At 38.3% G+C, this 20,792-nt stretch overlaps 3 protein-coding genes across 5 annotated transcripts in view; 2 read left to right on the forward strand and 1 right to left on the reverse strand.

The window, feature by feature from the left end:
- Positions 1-312: 312 nt before the first annotated feature.
- ebag9 (estrogen receptor binding site associated antigen 9) lies at positions 313-6,206 on the reverse strand. The gene is made up of 7 exons (XM_007564352.2): positions 5,889-6,206; positions 5,507-5,601; positions 3,789-3,870; positions 3,514-3,669; positions 3,202-3,312; positions 2,150-2,241; positions 313-1,938 (listed from the first exon to the last, which is right to left on the reverse strand). The coding sequence occupies exons 2-7, from the start codon at positions 5,587-5,589 to the stop codon at positions 1,821-1,823; spliced, it is 642 nt and encodes a 213-aa protein (XP_007564414.1). The 5' UTR covers positions 5,590-5,601; positions 5,889-6,206; the 3' UTR covers positions 313-1,820.
- A 657-nt stretch (positions 6,207-6,863) lies between these two features.
- ttk (ttk protein kinase) lies at positions 6,864-16,018 on the forward strand. The gene is given in 26 exon segments (XM_007564466.2): positions 6,864-6,967; positions 7,521-7,608; positions 7,707-7,929; positions 8,197-8,303; positions 8,387-8,527; positions 8,977-9,091; positions 9,168-9,249; positions 9,328-9,434; positions 9,539-9,626; positions 9,827-9,932; positions 10,049-10,271; positions 11,096-11,202; positions 11,376-11,519; positions 11,594-11,748; positions 12,229-12,374; positions 12,484-12,610; positions 12,731-12,823; positions 13,714-13,871; positions 14,014-14,165; positions 14,258-14,382; positions 14,566-14,640; positions 14,726-14,902; positions 15,515-15,611; positions 15,693-15,778; positions 15,851-15,889; positions 15,892-16,018. Coding segments are annotated over 25 exon segments (2,994 nt in total). The 5' UTR covers positions 6,864-6,967; the 3' UTR covers positions 15,925-16,018.
- A 1,144-nt stretch (positions 16,019-17,162) lies between these two features.
- bckdhb (branched chain keto acid dehydrogenase E1 subunit beta) overlaps positions 17,163-20,792 on the forward strand; it is an 80,289-nt gene continuing 76,659 nt past the window's right edge. For 2 of the 3 annotated variants that reach the window (XM_016679609.1, XM_016679580.1), the window contains exons 1-3: positions 17,163-17,379; positions 17,870-17,947; positions 19,448-19,516. In XM_016679609.1, coding sequence (XP_016535095.1) covers positions 17,199-17,379; positions 17,870-17,947; positions 19,448-19,516 — 328 coding nt within the window. In that variant the 5' untranslated portion in view covers positions 17,163-17,198. The remainder of the gene's footprint in view (positions 17,380-17,869; positions 17,948-19,447; positions 19,517-20,792) is intronic. The other variant, XM_007564576.2, reaches the window with a different exon arrangement.

The following is a 20,792-nucleotide window of genomic DNA, read 5'->3' on the forward strand; positions in this document are numbered from 1 at the left end:
TTGTGAAGCTGTACTTTGGCAATGTGCTGGTTTCAGGTGCTTATAAAACAATCTGTACATTTTGTATATGTTGACAGATTTTTTTTTCTCTTTAGTAGCAAAATAATAAGATATGGTCTTTGAACAATTTAAATCTCATCCCAACCCTTTTTTTAATTGGAGACAGACTTATTAGAGTCTATTTTTGTTTCTTTTTATTTCAGTTGGGATCCTAATAAAAAGCATAAACCTTCACACTAAAGTAAATTTTAAACCATTTGATGATGGCCAATTAATAGTTTAGAAAATGTTCCTCAAAAAACAATGCAAACATATGAATCAATGCTTTTATTAAAAAAAGGAAAAAAAAAAAAAGAATCTCGTACACCAGATTTACAACCTGTCAGATCTGAACAGGGCTTTTCGTCAACTCATTTTTTCAGAGCATGACTTTGTTTATGCTCAACCACCAAATTTTTTAATATGAAGTCATACAGTGAAAAAGAGTGAAAGAAGAACAGAAACGGAAATGATTTTTTTTCTGGGGGAGAAAAAAAAATGTGCAAAACTAAAAAAAAAAAAATCTAGATGCTATATCTCTTGATGAAACCCCATAGGGAAACAAATTAACTATGCAAACCTTTTCCAACCAATGAACACCAGTTTCACCATGTTAGTTCTTAAAACTGCCCACCGTCACTCACTCATTAAGGTTAAAAAACAGTCACATTTTCAATCACCTCATAAATAATAAAGCAGAACATCCTGCCATTTGCAAAGCTTTTGTAACATTGCGAATAAAAATTAGCCTTCTTTGACTTGCTTCTATGGAGGTTTTAAAACGCTTAACTTCATCGTCATGCATATATATATTAGATTCTTCACCCGGTTAGGTTTTCATGATAACAGAAATAATATTCTAGGCAATGATCAGGAATTCTTTCTTACGGAAACACATTAAATCTGCACTTAAATCCTCTTCGTGGGTGAAGCAATTGATTCTATCGCCTTGGTGATCCATATTTTATAAAAAGTATGTTTATCAATCATATCCAAAGCAATATTTCCTCCAACAACACACACACACAAATAAAAATAGAAACAAAAGTCTACCAATCTCTGGATAATCACCTTCGACAAAATGTCTAGGAATGAATGGTAAACCAGCATCCATGAGGTTGCCATAGGAACCCACAGCCATCATTCATAGTTTGACTTGATCATTCCATCGATCTTCATCCACACCAAGTTTAAAAGCTCCAGTTTTCATTCGAATGCAGATTTCCAGTGTAGTGATGGCTTCAGATCAGAGTGACAAAAATAAAGCCATGATCATTAGGTAATAAAATAAATGTACAGACTCTGAAAGACATAAATAAAAATTAAAAAAAACAATAATTAGCAAAGCAAAGAGTGCCACTGATTTACAGTGATGTAAGTTATAAATTACACTCTTCTTTTTTCCCTGTGAGGCCATAAAATTTTTATGAGCTTTTTTTTTTAAAGTTGCAGATAAGTTTCATTTACAAAATGCTTCTGGGAGAGAACAAGAAATTAAGTACTACCAACCAGATTAAGTCACAATCTAATTATTTTGTATTTTAATTCTTCGGTGTGTAATCTGCTCTGGGGACCGATGGGTTTTTACAGTGCAGCCGCGTCCCAAACTGAAATGGCTGCTGGTAGAAACGGGTGGAGGAGGACAGTTTGTAAACAGATAAAGTAGTGACTGATGATAATCCACGTGGAAGGAACTTTAAAGACTGTTTTAATGATAGATTTGAAGTCTGTGCCAGAACCCCGGCGCCCCCGTCGGCTCGAAACGGAGCATTTCCAAAACGTTACGAGAGCTTGACTGCGATCTTTTGGTCCTTCTTCAGCATTCTCTGAGCCTCTTTCTCCATTTTCTTCTTCTGCTGCTCCATGAAGCGCTTCTCCCTCTCAGCCATCTTTTGTTGCCTGGTGGAAAGAGACAGAAGCAAAATGAGAACCGTCTTGTTCCTTGAACCATTCAGATGGTATTAACTATTTAAATGTGTAAATATATAGAATATCTAGGATATAACAAACTCGTGCTCCATTTTATGTTTTTCCTCAGCTTCCGTGTAACTGAAACAACTCAAATTGTTAAAGCGGACGTCAGCGGCAGGGAGTCTAGCAGAACTTTTACCTGAGCACTTCCTCTGCCTCCCAGGCAGCGTTGGACTCGTCCTCCCAGGCGTTTGTGTCCTCCTGCCAGTTTTCCATTTCACCCAGTTCAGCCTGAGAAAACAAACGGATTCAAAGTCAGTGTGAAGCTTTTCCTTTTTTATAAAGAGCCAAAGCATATTATTTTGGCCACTGGGGAACTTTGGTTTAAACTCTTAGTGTTTGATTAAAATAGTTTTGTAGCATGTCTGCGCCATCACTAAAGAGAGTTTACAGTTTTTCTTCTGTCTCTCAAATCATTTATGTTTTCTCCATTACATGGACATTGAGAATGCAAATATAATATTGGATTATAAATTAATTTTATTGATTAAATCACATTTTTTGTTTTCAAAGATTGAGGTTTTGGAGAAAAAAAAATTGTTTTTCTTTTTATTTCACCAATGCACTCCATGGTTCAGAGTGATATCATCACTCACAAAGCCGCCATCTTGTTTGACAAGTCTGGTTTCTATCTGCTTATTTGGACTTTAGAATTCAGCTCAACTCCACAAGGAAACATAAGGGTCAGGCTAAGATTTTTTTATTTTTAACGAGAATAAAGCTATAATGTTACAAGAATACAATCAAAAGAGTAAAAGAATAAAGTCTTAATATTATCATTTTCCTAATAATAGGAGAATGAAGTAATCATTTTATGAGAACTCAAAAACAAAATGAAATGAATTAAAATGAATGTTTTCTTGTAATTTTAAAATGCTCTAGTATTTATTCTGCTGAGGTTATAACTATATTCTTTTAGTTAAATTATTCTCGCACCCAGGCTTTAATACGCCGAAGTACAACTCAGAAGGGATGACTGAAATAAAAGCCACTATTTTATTTATTTTTTAATAAAATCAGAAATGGTATGAAAAAAAAGTGACTTTTTTTATTTTTAAGCTATATAGCCCAGGCTGAACACAGGATTTTAATTTTATTTTTACTGTTTAGCAACACATCAAACAAAAACCTGAACAAGTGAAAATTAAAGAGTCTACAGAACGTCTTGAAGGAAGCCGAGGCGTTTCTCACAGAGGGCGGACTGAAGCTCATCATGTCCTGGGAGGCTGCCAGCCTGCTGGAGAATCCTGCTGACCCGTCAGGAACCAGGTAGTTCAACGGCTCGCGCTTTTTCAGCACAATCTGGACCAGAGAAAAAAGGGCGGAGCAGTCAGACAAATGATCAAGGTTAAAGCCGTCTGCATTTTTCTTCAATGATACAAAGTTTCAGCCACGTCTATTTTTCAACTCTTCGTTTGAATGAAAAAAAAACAAAAAAAAAAAAACAAATAAAGTTTGTCTGCTCTGAAGCTGCTCTGAAGCTGCTCTGAAGCTGCTCTGTACCTTCTGCGTCTTCCTGATGGTGGGAGCCATGTCTTTGAAGTAATCCGGCTCTTCGTCGGCATCGTTGGGCGGAGGGGACACGTTTCCATTTCCACCTTCTATCTTAATGCTCGTCGGAGCTTCTTCATCCCAGGAGCTCCACTCTTCGATTTCTGGCTGTTCAGACCACAAAGGGAAATGCTTTTTTGAGTTCATTAAATCTTTTTTTCTTTTTTACCCAAATTCTGAATTCCAGCCTTATACTTTTAGGGAACGTGAGTGATGCAGCTACTCGCCTGTTTTGGTAAAGAAGAGGAAAAGTCGACTGTCGTTGGGAGAGTTATCTGATCACCGCTGAGCTTGCGGCCCCTTCCGCTCCTGTGTCACAATCAAATTATTCAAATCAATTTTATGAAACCACAAAGCAGACAAGACTAAACATAATCAGTTTACTGTAATGCACAAACAAGATTCCACCAAACACAACTTGTTTAAGTTCTACTTTTATTTATTTTATGTTTTTTAGAAACAAACTCAAGTCCGGTCAAATTGAACGGAGAGGATCTGTGACAAAGTGTTTTCAACTTTGGCATATTGAAGCCTGGACTTTGACTGGGCCATTCTCACATGGGACAAAGCTTTGAACTTGTAGTTCTAGTTTTATGTGTAAGGTTGATGTCTTCTGCAGTCTCTAGAAGTAAAGTGGCACAGCAAGCCTTTGTCTCTGCAGCTCCTCAAGCGTTAGCATAGGCAGCTTTCTTTGTATTATACTTTTTCTTTTCCTGGTTTGGGTTGTAATGTAATTATATGTCGTCAGTGAGATTATGTTGTATAAAGGCTAGAAGAAAAACATGTCTGGCTGAATCAAAGTAAGCAAGAAGCTACATCCACAGATTAAAAGTAGCTACAAACTATAAAGCACGTTTCTGCTGCACAGAACAAATATTTCTGGTTTCTACTGCTGGTTGAGAAGTTAAACTGAATGACAAGTTTCATCTAGAGGCGTTTGGACTTTAAACCTCCTTCAGATGTTTGTTTCTTTCTCTTCTTTTGCTCCAATGTGTTAAATGCTAAAACAGGTTTTGTTTTCCTAACTTCCACAGTGAAATCTGATCTATTCCACGCTTGGACTTCACTGTAACCCGACCAACTCTTCCCAACACTGCTGAACTTAAACTGGTACGACAAGTAAGCCACGTTTACAGAGAGTCCTGGATTTATCCACGATATGTAAAAAGTAAAAGGCTTTAAACGTAGCATGTGATGTTTATGGATAGATCATTAGATGTTGATGAACAGTCATAGAAAAGGCATATAGAAATTAAATGGGGATGTTTGAATTAAGTGAAAACAGAGATTTATTATCCAAGATCACAGTAAGCCAATTATTTTTAAAGCAGTAACTCAGAATCGGTCGCTCTGAGAGTCTGGCAGCGCATCAATAAAATGTCCTACATTAATATTTGTGAGCATTGATTACTCTGAAGTGATGGGCCTGTATACCATTAAACTACTGTGCAAAACCCAAAACGTTTCACCCAAGTCAAACAGTTCAAAGTTAATAACAGCAAATACTGAGGGAATGCATGTAAACTTCTGATTTAGAAGACATTAATAGATCTTTAACTTTTTTTTTCTCCTGTTAGCAAATAAAAGTAATTTTGGTGGTTCTGACTGACCTCAAACAAGAAATGTTAGGTCTGATTTAGCTTCAGATAGTGAGGGGAAAAAAGGCAAATGTGTCTCTTTATTTGGTGTGTGTAAACTTCTGGTTTAAGGTAGATGAACCTTGTGACGATGCAGTAGAAGCAGAGATATCAATACAATTGAGAAACAGGGGCAAGACAAGAAAATGAAATTTGAACAGAGATTGAGTTATTTTACAAAGAATTGGAACCAATATGAATATTTTTTTAAATAATTTGTAATAAATAAATAAATAATGATCCCTAGAGCAACAATAACAGGTAAAAAGCCTTTTTAAATCACAGTATGGAGAACTACTGGTGCTTACCTGCATATCAACCTTTTAAAAAAGGACAGCAAACTAGCTAAACATGTGCAAATCTTGAACATACGGAACTGAGTGATGGCCATGATGAATTTGAGCTGGAGGAAAAAAGAAAAGAAAGCAATATTGAGTAATAATGAAATCGAACAGTTCCGATAAAAAAACGTTGAAACCAACATGACTGGCAGGAATGAGAACCAAACCACAACTTCATCAACAGACATGACGAGAGAATCTGTGACACTAGGATGCAGTTCCTCTGCGTTCATGTTTCTGAGTATTAGGCAAATGATGAGTTAAACACAGTCTTTTAGCGATCTTAATGCAAATGCCGTTTGTCCTCGGGTTATGGTCTGCACGTCTTTCTATGCAAATGTATACTCACCTAGAAGGACGTATGCGGGGTGAATGATTTCTTCTTGTGACTCGGAATACACAAGTTCATTTATTTCCTAACCGTTGCTTGCTAGCTTAGCCCACTGAGAAACATTGTATTTTTGAAACCTTTAAAAGTTATTCTCAAACGAGACATTGGCACTGAGAAATAATATTGTTCTCACAACATAGACATATACGTGACAGCTTCCCATACCACTCATTTATCGTGAAAAAACTCCTAAATTCGTGGCGTCGCTTGTCTCCTTCCCATGGCTGCCATATTGGAAGTGGGAGGAGCTGAATCCATGTTGCGTTTAGGTGCTGTTGGGAAAACGAGAACGAGACTGATACGTCAACATATAATTGATTTACGATTATATGCGACGTAGTAAGCCAAAATATCAGTCTTTATTTTTTTTTTATTTCACCCACCATTATTATACAAATTATAATATTTGCGACTCTAAATGGGTCTTCTTTAGCTGGACTGAGAGCCAAGATTTCTATTGTAAAGGTTGCAGACTCCTTTACACAAATTATAGATAAATATCCTAAAAAGATTGTTTTGTTCCTCAAATGCTTTTTTAAGAATTGATTTTCGCAAATGAGTCAGGTCCAGTCAAGTTGTTCCACTTTAACTTTCAGGAATAATTAAATATATAAATCGTCTTTTTTATTGGTTAGTTGTAATATTGTACATCTTGTGATATAATTCCTACTACCAAAAACATGTTGGTTGATACTAATTTCAGTTTTTAACTGTTTTCTTTTTTTTAATACTAAAATGGCTTGCCATACTTGATGACAACGTTTGATGTTTCGAAAGGGAGCACCCGAAAAAGAAAAAATATTACCACTTGCTCTTAAAAAACAAAATAATATCCTAAGTCATTTTAACCATAGTTATTAATGTGGTGAAAACACTTAGCAAATATTTAATATCCACGTATTTGTACGTATCATCCGCAAGCGAGTACGTCATTTAGGAATGAGCCAATCGGTACCCATCTTAAACGGAAGTGGCATATTTGAAAATTGTCAGTTGGGGTGTTTTTCGTTTCGCTGTGCATCACATCTTGTGAAAAGGTGAGTGTTAGTGACTGCAATATTTAGGGAAACATAAACAAGGTGATGTTATTTTTCAGCTAGCTGCGTAATATTGTAAATTATAGAAAATGCTTCTGCATTTCTTAATTTGAGATTACTCGATGCATGCAGGGTAAGCAATGCTAAGCTATTCACCGCTAACAACATTGCTGTTTGTTAGCAAACATAGTCCGGCATATGCCGTCAACACGAAAGTCGGTATTTTAAAAGAACGAAATATGTTTAGAATAATTCTGTAACGAGTATTTCAATGTTTCTCGGCATTTGTTCATATCAGGAGTTTGGGAGAAAATTGTGAATTTCTTTGTTGTTTAGCGTTGCTGTTGTTCCTGACGTTGGTCAGCCAAATTACTTAGTTGCTTAGGTGTTTATTTTTCAAACAGGCGTAGCAAAAGTTTTTGTTACAGCAGTAAAGTCTTGAAGAGGGCAAATTTCTGTTACACAAAATTCTAATTTTGTCACAGTTTGATTTCGTTTGATTTGACTGAAAAAGCTTTTGTTCAGGATGTCCTTGTCGGCTTCTCACTTTCAGATGGAAGAAGAGGAACACACAGACAGAAAGCAGCAGCTTGCCAGGCTTTATCAAAGGTTCAGCAACATAAAAAAATATTTCAATGAAGGTAACGAATGTGCTGCTGCTGCTTCACGAACAAGCCGGTTCATCCTTCCTTTGCTTACAGTCTTTTTGACGTTGTAAATCCCCCTCCTCTCGTTTCAGATGACACAGACAACATCAACCAGGTCATCGACTCAAACTCGCCCGAATCTTGCCTCTCCTACCTGACAGACCTGGAGAAGAAAAGGGATCTCCTGCTGGACCAGAACCACCTCACCAGACTCATAGATTTTTATACCAGAGTGTTTTCCAATATGCCACTGGGGAAGCACTGTCATAACGAAAGCTATGCCAGGATGTTGGTCCGATTTGCGGAGCTGAAAGCGTGAGTAGATGTCGTACTTAAAGCAATTTGGAAAAAGCATCATCATTTCTTTGAGTTTTTCATCTTTTACTTTACAACCACTAATGGGAATATTTTCTTTCACTTCACAATCATGCACTACTTAATGTTGATCTTTCCAAATAAGTACATTGAACATTGTGATTGTTGACAAGCTGATAAAAAGTTTAGACACTGTATCTGAAGGTCTAAATAATAAATTCTGGATAGAATTAACTTGCTTTTTTTTCACCGCTTTCCTTCTGCTAGTCTTCAAGACGTCAATGAGGCAGAGGCCAACTTCAACGTGGCGACAGCTCACAGCCAGAGCTTTGCATTTGTCCACGTTGCGCATGCACAGTTTGAGCACTCCCAAGGTACAGGACTGTTTTAGCTACTGATGGCATCTGGGTGAGTGTGTGTTAAGTGTTTACAGTGTGTGTGTGTTTTGTGTTGCCAGGAAACTTCAAAAGAGCCATTCAGATACTGCAGAACGCTCTGGAGGTGGATGCCAAACCAAAAGAACCTCTGGTGGCTGCGCTGCAGAGCATGCAGGCCGGGAGAACGATGATCTGCCTGGAGGACAAGGAGAACTTTCCATGTGAGCACTTGTGTTTTTTTTTTTTTATATACTCAGCCTTTTACAACTCACTAATACTGGGGGTGCAGCTTTTTTTCTTAAAAAAAAAAAAAGAAATGTTAGATGACAAAACATTTTCAAAAATGGCGTTTATTTCCCTTCTGTGAGTTGGGGAGCCGAGTACAAGGGCCAGGCTATGAGAATTTTTGCTTAATTACGAGAACAATAGTCGTAATATTGGCAGAATAAAGTTGCAATTTTACTAGAAAAACGTCGCTATGGAAACCCAACAAGTGAACTGGTGAAAAAAATCCTGATTTTTTTTAAATTTCTTTTCCCCCCCAAAAAATTTAATCTTCAAAAACCAAAAAAAATTTGCGTCATCTCCCAGCCCTGGTGCGTCCCTCATTTCTTATTTTACTAAATTAGATTAATCTTACGGTATCTACATGTTTTCTTTGTGTTTTTAGCATTATCCAATAGAACTGTACAGGATTCTGTCCAAAAAGACTCTGAATTCCCGAAGCCCGGCAGAATGTCAGATGGAACCGGCGACTTGCAGCTCTCCAGTATTTTTGGTGTGGGGTAAGAATGAAGCAGATTCTTAAATTTGCAGTTTTGTTGAGGAGGAACGCTTTATTTATTCATTTATTTTCTTCAGGACGGAGCCACCGTCTGGAAACTCGGACGATCCGTTTCCTGGCTGGAGGACGGGATCCCATCGGAAAAGAGCAGTTGGCTTGGTGGGCTTCAGCCTGTGGGATAAAACAAATAACTAAACAGTTCTTGGAATTTTCAGGGTTTTTTTTCTCTTTTAATAGCCAGGGAGAGTACCTGTAGTGCCATTTTCAATTCCAGAAAAAGATGATGACATCCACAAGAAAGTCCCCAAATCAAGCAGTATGTCTGTTACTAGGGGTTTGTCCAGGTTTGTATTCTCCCCGCTTCACTCTGATGCCCCAAACTTAATTCAAATGCAAACTAATTGTGTATTTTATCTGTTTTTATTTTGTTTTGTTTGTTTGCTCTCAGACAAACATCTGGTTCAAACGGGACCTCAGGATTTGGAGTGTCCTCCTCGAGGAAAAGCGTCGAAGGCCGAGACGTTGTCAGGGATCAGGTGAGAACATAGAAACTTGCTGGCAACGCTCTTTTGTGCTTCGGTGCGAGGTGATTTTTTTTNCGCTCTTTTGTGCTTCGGTGCGAGGTTTTTTTTTTTATTTATCCCCCCCCCCCCCCCCAATATCCAATTCAACGCGTTAGAAGCCATCAGTTCTCAGTCCAGATCCCCCCCCCCCAATATCCAATTCAACGCGTTAGAAGCCATCAGTTCTCAGTCCAGATCACGGCCAGTGGGAGGACCAGGCAGACTCGACTGCAACGCTCCTCCAAACAAACGGTGCCAAAGGATCGTCCAAAATGGAAGGTAAAACCTGCTGAGTCACGTTCTGACCTGCAGCGTGCTGAACGGAGCGATCAGTGGAGATTAAAGTTCTGTTTGTTGTCTTTTTCTTCTCATTATCGTTATCATTTCCTCTGCAGATGTGACTTTTAATTTCGAACAAGTTGTCAATTCCAACTCTCCCGAGTCGTGTTGGGCGTACCTGATGAGCCTGGAGAAAAGAGGAAACCCTCACACAGACATCAGCCTGCTCAACAAGCTCAAAGACTGCTACTCCAAAGTCTTCAGCAGGCTGCCGATCAGACAGTACAGCAAAAACACCAGCTACGCCAGAATACTGGTCAGATACGCAGAACTGAAGGGGTGAGTCTTACTCAAGACATTCTGGGGGATCCTGTGAATGTTTAAATTGTCAAATTTTCATTGGCTCTCTAAATATCAAAGATACACCAATCAGATTTCCATTGATTCTGATTGTTGTGCACAATCTCTTTTCTATATGAACTGCAGAGTTCTCGATTTAAAGTTGCGCTTCTGAATCCGTCAAATGGAGATGATCTAAAATGCACTGCATACACAACCTTTTCACAGTGTTGCTGGTTAAAGCCACAGTGTGTTTTATTAAGGCTGTATGGTAGATGAAATGACCTGTGGTTACCTTGATTCTATATTTTTGACTCAGTTGGAGTCTTTTGATAAATTTAGATAAAGGAATTGATTGTTCTTGGATGTTAAATAACACAAACTGTCTTGTTTTTCCTTTCTTTATCAGTAATCAGCCTTTTGTCTCTTTTTGTTTCTTTCCTCCGTTTGGTTTTTCTCTGATTCTTTATTTCTGTTGCTGCTTTCCCTTTTTTGCTTTGTTTTTATCTTTCTTGGTTTCTTTTTTTTGGACCTTTGTTTTCTGCCTTTTTTATTTTGCTTCTTCTGTCTTTGTTTAGTTTTTTCCTCTGGATTCTGTTTTGATTTTTTTTTTCTTTGTTTCTTTATTGTTACTACTTTTTTGCTTTGTCTTTTTTCTTTTTTGTTGTATTTGTCTTTCTTCCTTTTCCATTTTGTTTCTTTCCATTTCTCTCTTCCTGTCATTTCTTTATCATTTGTTCTTTTCAACAGGGGATTCTGGTCTTTCTTTCGCTACCTGTTAACAGCTGTCTGCTGAACATCACCATTTGTTTTCTGCTCTGTAGAATTGAAGATCCAGATGAGGCTCAGGATCACTTCATAGTTGCGAGATCCAACTGCAAAGGCTTTGCATTTGTCCACATTGCACATGCCCAGTTTGAGGTTTCTCAAGGTGATCTTGCATTATTATTTGTGGCTGTATTAAAATAACAGGAAGTGTCAAAGCACCTAAAAACGTTTAGAATCTCGAGAGTTCATGTTGTGAAATGAATTCTTCGTTCTCTTCATGTTTGACCAGGTTACCAAGGTAACTTTGTGGATTTTTTAACTTTTTTTTTTTTTTAGGTAACCTGGTTAAAGCAACTTCAATTCTGCACAAAGCTCTGGCATTAAATGCTAAACCGGCAGAGCTTCTGGAGACGGCCATGCGGAACCTGAAATCGGGAGAGAAACAGCTTGTTCCCCCCATGGAGGACGACCCGCCCACAGGTAAGGATCAGTCTGAAGCGGAGGGCTGCTGCTGCTGCTTTTTCTGTCTCCTGAATCTGTAAATGTCCATGTAGCAGGAAGCGGGTCCCCCTCTGGGGGGAAGCAGAAACTGCAGCTTCCGGCTCGGATCCCTGTGAGCCAGTCGGTGGAACGGCCTAAACCTGCCAGCAAAGAGACGGACACAGAGTGGAAGATTCCCAGTCTGCTCACCCGGCAAGTTTCTCCAGAGGTATTAGCTATTTTTTTATATGATTTTGTTTTGTTGCATTTTCCCTCTCCAGATGCACCGATTCACTTTTTTTTTTAACTTCCAATGCCAATGCACTTGTCTTGAGGTTTTTTTGTTGTTGTTGTTTTTTTACGGACATAAATGTTCAGAATTACGAATTTAGTTGATAACTCTGCACCAGTACAGCACATTTAAATACACCAATAGTTTCACAGACTTGGTCAAACATGTAAAAAACAAGACAACTTTAATTTGTTCAGTCAGTGCAATTAGGAGTAAAACAGCCAATGTAAAATAAATAATAATATAACACAAGGCATAGAATTGGACTCGATAGATATGCTCTTATTGATCTGTCATATTGTCACAAATACCTGATCTAGAATTGTTTTCAATATCGGGGCCGATACAGATATCGATATCGGATCGATGCATCTCTACTATTAAGTCATTTTATGCTTCACTTAATTTATTCCTCAGGATAAACGGACCACGCCTCCCGACCCCAGACCCGTTCCCCGTCTGGTGGAGTCTTACCCCACTCCCTCCATCCAGCTACCGTCCAAACTGAACCCACAAGCCGCCTACCAGACGCCCAACGGCTACAGGAACCCACATCCCAGCAGGTAGGTGCTTAATTCGCTCACATCCAGGCTCGTAAACTTTTAAAGGAGTTGGTCTGCTTGTGTTTTCCCACCCTCGAATGGACGATTTTCACAAGTTGTTTCTCCTCAGCTTCATCACTCCCGTCGTAAAACGAGGCCCCGAGGCATCGTCCTCTGCAGCAGCGCCTCACAGAGACGGAGCCGTGCAGCAGGCCTGCACACCTCTGAGCCACACAGCTGGTTTCCACACTCCTCAGGTGCAGCACGGTTACTGCCGGTTACATATTTTTCAACCTGTTCACTGGATTTGTTGTTTACCGAAATCCCTTGGAAATAAAGCAGGAATCCAATTGGAACTTATTTGTTTTTCATTGAAGGTCTCCTTCAGTTCTATTTCAAACGAATCCATCACAATAAAGGGGAAGCAGTTCTTCATCCTCAAGATGATTGGACGAGGCGGCTCCAGCAAGGTAAAGCATCACGTATGGCAACAAAAAACATGAACCACTTCAAACTAAAGTTGTTCTGCTCTGACTCGGGGTGCACGGATAATTGGCTCGTGAAACCGATGAATTTGGCCATAAATGCGTCAATTGTAACTTTTTTTTTAATTTAGTCATGGATATCTTATTTTCTATGTAGTTTTTTTTTTTCTTTCCCCCCTCCTAAGATTTTTCAGACAAGCAAAAATCTGAGTTGCGCGCAGATATCTTTGTTGCATCCTGTGACTCGAAATATTAGCTCGCTGCCAATATACCTTTGCTAGCTAGCTAACTTGTTTTGCTAATTTATCATCAGTGGCTCACTTCTGCTGCCAATCCATACAATGCTGTCTTCATTCTGGCACTATGCAGGATAAACCACTAAACAGACCTCAGGAATGTTAGTTTTGATTTGCTGAGTGGCTGAAGCTCCCCTGAAAACCAACAGCTAATAGTGTTAGTTCTGACCTGAGAACAGCATTTTGTGAGACATGAACTCTGAAGCTGGACATTTAATGGATTTTAAGCACGATGATCTAGCTGCTGTTTGACATATTATATTTCATGAAAGTTGTTTCTATAAAGGAAAATACAGCTGAGAAAAGGAATAGAACATGGAAGCAGAAGAGAACAGAGAGCCACAGATTCAGCTTTGGTGACAAATTGGGAGAAAAGATGGGGGAAAAAAATGCAATGTCTAATAATTTTCCTTTTGTGTATGTGTTGCGATACATGTCTTAATTTTCGTTGACGATGGACTTAAAAAGCCTCACATTTACATTGTGGAACCTGTTTTAAAGATTGATAGGCCAGAAAACTGCAATTGGTGCACTCCTCACTCTTGCTTGTTTTTTTTTTTTTTGTTTGTTTTTTTGCAGGTCTATCAGGTCCTCGATCACAAAAAGCAGCTGTTTGCAGTGAAATATGTGAATCTGGAGGAGGCCGACGCTCAAACGATAGAAAGTTACAAAAATGAAATTGAGCATCTGAACCACTTGCAGCAGTACAGCGACCAAATCATAAAGCTGTACGACTAGTGAGTGTATGACTCGTCTAGAATCAGTGTGTCGATGATGAATCGTAGTGGAGTGTGTGGTCAGATCCAACCACCTTTAGCTTGTTTGGCAGAGATTTTGATGGTTCCACATGTTTATTTTAATGTTTTTATTGTTTTGCAGTGAAATAACCAACAGCTACATCTACATGCTGATGGAATGCGGCAACTTGGATCTGAACACCTGGTTGCGAAACCGCAAAACCATCAACCCGCTTGAGAGGAAGTTCTACTGGAAGAACATGCTGGAGGCTGTCCATACCATCCACAAACACGGTTCTCGTCGTCTCCAGCTGCTTCTGTCATATTTTCTGCGTCCTTCGCTTAAAAATGTGAAATTGTGACGTTTTTTTGTTCACTCTCTGCAGGTATCATCCACAGCGACTTGAAGCCGGCAAATTTTGTCATAGTCAACGCGTCACTGAAGTTGATCGACTTCGGCATCGCCAACAGAATCCAACCCGACGTAACGAGCATCATGAAAGATTCCCAGGTAGGTCGTATTTATTTTAGGTTCGGTTTTAATTGAGTTGTCTGATTATTTATGGTTTATATAGTTTTTTGTTTTTTTTTTGTTTTGTTTTTTTTTAATGTGTGTTTTAATTCCACAGGTTGGGACGCTGAACTACATGCCTTTTTTTGTTGTTTTTTTTTAATGTGTGTTTTAATTCCACAGGTTGGGACGCTGAACTACATGCCTCCTGAGGCCATTAAGGATACATCATCTCAGCCGGGAAAGGCGCGATCCAAGGTATTCATCTAAACCTGGATGATTTAACCTGTGAAATAAGACTCGTATAAAGAATAATAATAATAATAATAATGGTGTTGTACAGATCAGCCCTAAAGGAGACGTTTGGTCCTTGGGATGCATCCTCTACTGCATGACCTATGGGAAGACTCCGTTCCAGAGCATCACAAACCAGATCGCCAAGCTGCAGGCCATCATCGATCCGTCTCATAAGATTGAGTTTCCTGGCATCGCAGAGAAGGATTTGCTGGATGTTTTGAAAGTGAGGCTTTTTTTTAATTTTATTTTTGAATTTTTTATTTTTTTTATATGCAAATAAATTTAGTTTACCTGTTTAAATAATTGCACAGCTTGAAATCACGTTAAGCTGCTTAGAAAACATCTGAGGTTGGGATTGGTGGCATTCATGATTTATGAGTTATTAGGTAGGTAAGTAAACTTTATATACATATAGAGGTCAGAAACTAGAAAGTGCTTTAAAATGAATAACAAAGCTTGTCGCTCAGAGGACAAAGCATAGAATTAGATTGGATAGATCTGCCCTTTGGTTTGGGCACATTGTCACTGATATCTGATCCAAAAATTGCTTTCATATTAGGACCGATACACATATTGTATTGGTGCGTCTCTAATTTTTCATTAAACTAAGATGGTCATTTATGGGAATTTATCACATTTTCACAAAACCTTAAATGAAAATATCTCCACGTGTGTCTTATTGTTTCTTACTTTAAATGGAGGAGGCACTGGATAATAATTCCCTTTATTATTCCCAAATAAAAGGGAATTGTTTTTCTCTCTCTGCCACTTCTGTTCTCAAGTCCTAAGCTAGCAGGTTAAGTTTATGATGCCATGTTTTCTCTCGTTTCATCAGAGGTGCTTGGTGCGAAACCCGAGAGAGAGAATCTCCATTGCAGAGCTGCTGGAGCATCAGTACCTCCAGCTGAAACCACAATCCTCTCCTGAACCAGGTACGCAAGAGCCATACAAGCCCTCCGGGTGCTCAGTGATCAACTTTTGAGGCCAAACTGTGATTCTTTTTGTTCCGTCAGAGCGTCCTTCAGACAATGACCTGAAGAGGATCCTAACTGACCTGGCAGCCCTGCAGTCTCCCAACAGTATCATTCGAGCAGCTAATGTAGGACTTTTAGTGTGTAACATCTTCTAGATCCCGCCTGACATTAAATGCTAACTTTATTGTTTCTTACAGAATTTGGCTAAGATGTGCAGCAGCGGCAGGAAGTTGGATGTCATGTCACAGAATGCGCAAAGTCATCGTCCTAACAATCATGAAGCTTTTCCTCCTATCTTCATTTATTTCCTGTTTATGTCGACTGTAGAGGTGTCTTACTGCAAGTCTAAACTAGCATACATGTATTTTTCTTTTCATTTTAGCAGAACTAATTGTAATCTTATACAGCTTAGAAAAATAAACACACTTTGTTCCAATGAGTTGCTTGTTTGTTTGTTTTTTTTGCAACGGCTGAAAGCAGATTCATAAAACACGTTAAATAACCTTCTGAATTACAAATGGGACTAACCTCACATATGAGAGAATGCAGTGTAAATACGGAGTGAAGGGTATTTACAACTGGATGCAGATGAAAATTAAACTGACTAAAAGTGGTAATCTTTGTTTTATAGCAAATAAGACCTTCATTATTTGTATATATTACATAAATAATGCCAGGAAAAAGTTTTCTTAACACTTAAGTTTTCATAACCACAAAGTACTGAAATGCATAATGGTGATGTGGAACTATGCCACAGGACTGGCAGCTGTAGGAAAAGATGAACAATTTAGACCCCATTGGTCTAGCAAATACAAAGACAATTTCTGAACCATTTTATTAAAAGGAAAATCCCAATGTCTAATAAAGTTTGACAGAAAAAAAAGTTAAAGTATTTTTGAACTGAGAACTAAATATAATATACACTGCTCAAAAAAATAAAGGGAACACTCAAATAACACATCCTAGATCTGAATGAATGAAATACGCCAAGTGAATACTTTGTTCTGTACAAAGTTGAATGTGCTGACAACAAAATCACACAAAAATCATCAATGGAAATCAAATTTATTAACCAATGGAGGCCTGGATTTGGAGCCACACACACAATTAAAGTGAAATATTCCCTTTATTTTTTTGAGCAGTATATTTATGGTCATAAATCACGGCTTTTTTTTTCTCATGGATTCTTTATCTCTGTCCTACGGAGCCCCAGTTTGTGGTTTTCTTGCAAAATCTGAACGCTGACACCGCCTCCTTTTTAGACCAATCACGAGCAGCCTCGTGAGAGAAAGAGAGTTCTCACTCTGCAGTGTTTTCCAGAATTCCGCATTAAGTTTCTTTCTGATGGAATTGGTGTACTAGATTTAAAAAAAAAAAAAAAACTTTTTTTCTTCTTCATAAGCTGACTGTTTGCTTACTAATATCTTTAGTGAGTTGATAACATAACTCCTGATTCACCACACAAAGTGAAGGCGCCTTCTTTGCATTAGACGATCTTCGTACTTCGATTCATTTTGCCCTTCCTGTTATCTGATAATAACAGCGATGGCGGCTGCTGCAAGGCTATTTATCCGAGGTGCCCACTCAACACTTGCTATCTCTGGTGTTGGCACTGGGAGGCAGAACTCTTTATTGAAACTATCGGCAGGTTGCAGTTCTCGTTTAAAAGCGCAAAGACATGCCGCTCACTTCACCTTCCAGCCCGACCCCCCTACGACGGAATACGGTGAGTTTCTGGGCTAACTGGTTAGCATTAGCCTCGTTCAGTGTTTGTAATGAGTCAGAAAATAATTGGTTTCTTATGAAAGCTTCAATATGTAGACAATTTAACTGAGGAACATGTAAGCAGGTGTTTAATGAATTCCAGCACAACTAAAACCTGGAAATTAATCAGACTTGTTTTGCCTACATCGGAACATCCCAGTTTCAAAATAAAAGTATATTTCTGCTATCAGTGAGGGACATCTTCATAAACTGCTTGCAGACTTGCGGAAGCATTACTGTAAATTAATGTCTTACAACTGCTTTATAGTTTGCAACTTAATGGCTAAAACAAACAAGAAACAAGACCGAATTCCTGTCATGTTTCATGTCTATTTATATTTAATGTAGTCAAATTCCTACTGTTTCTGTATTGAAGAATGTTGGTTGGAGTTGAGTACCATGTGGCTGTTTTGAACACTAACTGCGTGTTTAATTTCGCTTCCTATGGTTAGGTGACACACAGAAGATGAACTTGTTCCAGTCCATTACAAGTGCCTTGGACAACACGCTTGCTAGTGACCCGACAGCAGGTAAGGAGATTCGCAGTTTACCTGTTGAAATCTTCCTTTTGTAGAAGATGCTAATCAAACGAGTGGCTCACATCTACACAAAACGTTCACGTCAAAGTAGTGCTGAAGCCGTTTTTTAGTAAACAAATGTTTCTGTTTTGGAAATTGTACGTCTTTAGAGTTCACGATGCCATAAGATTACTATGCAAAGATCAGACACGTTTTACTTCTTAGTATGTAGCTTTATTACGTTTTTTTATGCACGACAGTTTTGACAGGTTTTGTTTTAACTGTATTTGCTATGGTTATGTCCAAAGAATAGTTTTTTTCATACTTTATCTCTTTGCATTAAAAACCTGGATGCACCGATCAACTTTTTTCACTACTGATACCGATACAGATATCTGAGGTTTACTGTCAGTCGATACCCATCCGATACAGAAGAGCAGTGCTGAATTGACTTGAAAAGTTTCTTTATTTAAAACAGACATAAATGTACTGAATTACTAATGTAGGAGCTAACTCTGCACTAGTACGGCACACTTAAATACACCAATAGTTTCACAAGCTTAATCAAATGCGTATAAACAGCATAACTTTAATTTGTTCAGTCTGTGCAATTAGGAGTATAAAGGCAAATGTAAAATAATGAACTGGAACTGACAAAAACTGCTGCAAACCTTTTATGTGGTTCAAAAAGTGTAATAAGGAATTCTAAATATAATATAAAATAAATAATAAAGTATGACATCGTTCAGTGTACAAAGCATGGAATAAGATTTCATAGCTCTGCCCCAATACTTAATATTTTTCTAATATCGGGACTGATACAAATATTAATATCGGATCGATGCGTCTCTAATCAAAATGGCCTCAGTTGTAGGGAAAATGCTGCTTAATAATCAGTTCTCTAAATGTAGAAATTCAAGTTGAGAAGTTTAGGTACAGCGTGGATGTCTTTGCAACATCCAGGAGTTTTCTCACTCCTGAGGAATCACAGAGTCATAATGCTCATTGTTGCCAGCAGGTTGGTTTGTGTGGGCGTTGAATCATCTGGAAGGAGTTTATTTGTTTATTTGTTTACCATCGATGGCATTGGACTTTCTCAGAGATTTAACTGAAAAAAAGAAATGCTTCATCCTGCAAGAAAAATCTATCACAATTTGTTGGTGTAGATACAAACAAACATTTTTAATATACCTTTAAAATATATAAAAAAAATTCAGAATTTTACACATTTTAAATGTTTTTTAAAATGTGTAAAATTATGTGAAAATCAAGAGATTTTAGTTCAAGAAGTCTTTAAATACTTGATTAATTCTAATATAAATAAAGCTCTCACACATCTGAACATTTGAAAATATTACTAGATCTGTTGATGTAGTAGGTTTTCAGACTGCTTTTTGAGGATTTCCTGTCGAGACATGAACTTTTCTATTTAATCGACATTCTCTTTTGCTTATGCACAAACATACTTTGAAATATCGAACCTCCTGACTGTTGCATGTTGTGTCTCTGCAGTCATCTTCGGAGAAGACGTTGCCTTTGGAGGAGTATTCCGATGCACAGTTGGCCTGAGAGACAAATACGGTAAGACGCTGAGCCTGCTGTCTGTGTCGTATGTCTGTGCCACTAGATGGCAGCAGAGCACAGAACAGAAATCTTAACCCCTTGCTTCATATGCTGGTCAGATTATCAGTGTGCACCTGAGGGACCAGAAGGATCCATCTGCACGTTCTGCACGTGTGGGTTGCAGCAGGGGAGCCTTTCACACTCGTTACAATAAACTGATGCAGCAGAACAAGTCGCCTTGTGTTTTAGGCTTACAAATAGCCTCAATATGATCTACCTGGAGATGCCTTATTTAGGCATTCTAGTGACTAAAAATTAGGGATGAACTTGAAACTTTATTGTAATGTTTTTTGATACAATAGTGATAATATGATGATGATTTATTTTGTAATTATTGAGAAAGGGGCAGGTTTTTATGAGGTTTTTCTTCTTCCTGCTCCTTTTCACTCATGTAGATGAATTGTTACAAGACAATGTTTTTGTACATCTCGGTGTGTTTTGTTGAGTGAATAAACCTATTGATTAACTGATGAAAATGTGTTTAAAGTGTCAGCCTTTTCGGCTTCCAGTCAGTCCATGTAAAACGCTGAATACAGTGGAAGCCAGATGGAAATAAATGCTGCTGTGTGAATCAAACTAAGCTGTTTTCACAAAGGTTGCGTCAACGTTAGAAGTAGCAACTGTGCTACAAAAAAAGCGTCAAATTACTTCATTCACACGTTTTGAAATGCAAATGCAGCATTTATCAAAGATCCAGAGAAACCTGCAGAGAATAACGGCAAAGAAAAACAGCAAATGCACTCGACAGAAATTCAAAACTAACCCAAACATTCACGCAAGCTGGATACAAACTTGGTTTACTAGCAGTTACTATTCATGGCTATCATTGCAAAGTATTAATGAATCTGGCACTAACAGGGGCAAATGAGCATTTGTACGTTTTTGTATTGCACTTAATTACCACGGATTTGCGAGCAGATGGCGGCAACCTGTAATTACAGTCGAGGGTGGTTTGGGTCAGCAGGGATATCTTTGGCCTTTCTTGTGATTCTGGTTCTGTACAGCTGGGGCAGCTCTATAAGACTTATCCCTATAATTTTGCTGCACATCTTTGCAATGCTGTTTAGTCTGTGTTTATGTTTTAAGCTGAGGGAGTCAAACCAACAAATAAGACTGGCTCAATAAAAATGATGAAATCCAACCAATGACGGCCACAGAGCTCAAAGAGCAGGAGTAATAATCCCAAACACAATCAGTCAGAATTTGTTAATATTTAGACATAGTCACAATTTTA

This window comes from Poecilia formosa, unplaced genomic scaffold (assembly GCF_000485575.1).
Source record: "Poecilia formosa unplaced genomic scaffold, Poecilia_formosa-5.1.2 Scaffold0, whole genome shotgun sequence".
Taxonomy (NCBI): Eukaryota; Metazoa; Chordata; class Actinopteri; order Cyprinodontiformes; family Poeciliidae; genus Poecilia; species Poecilia formosa.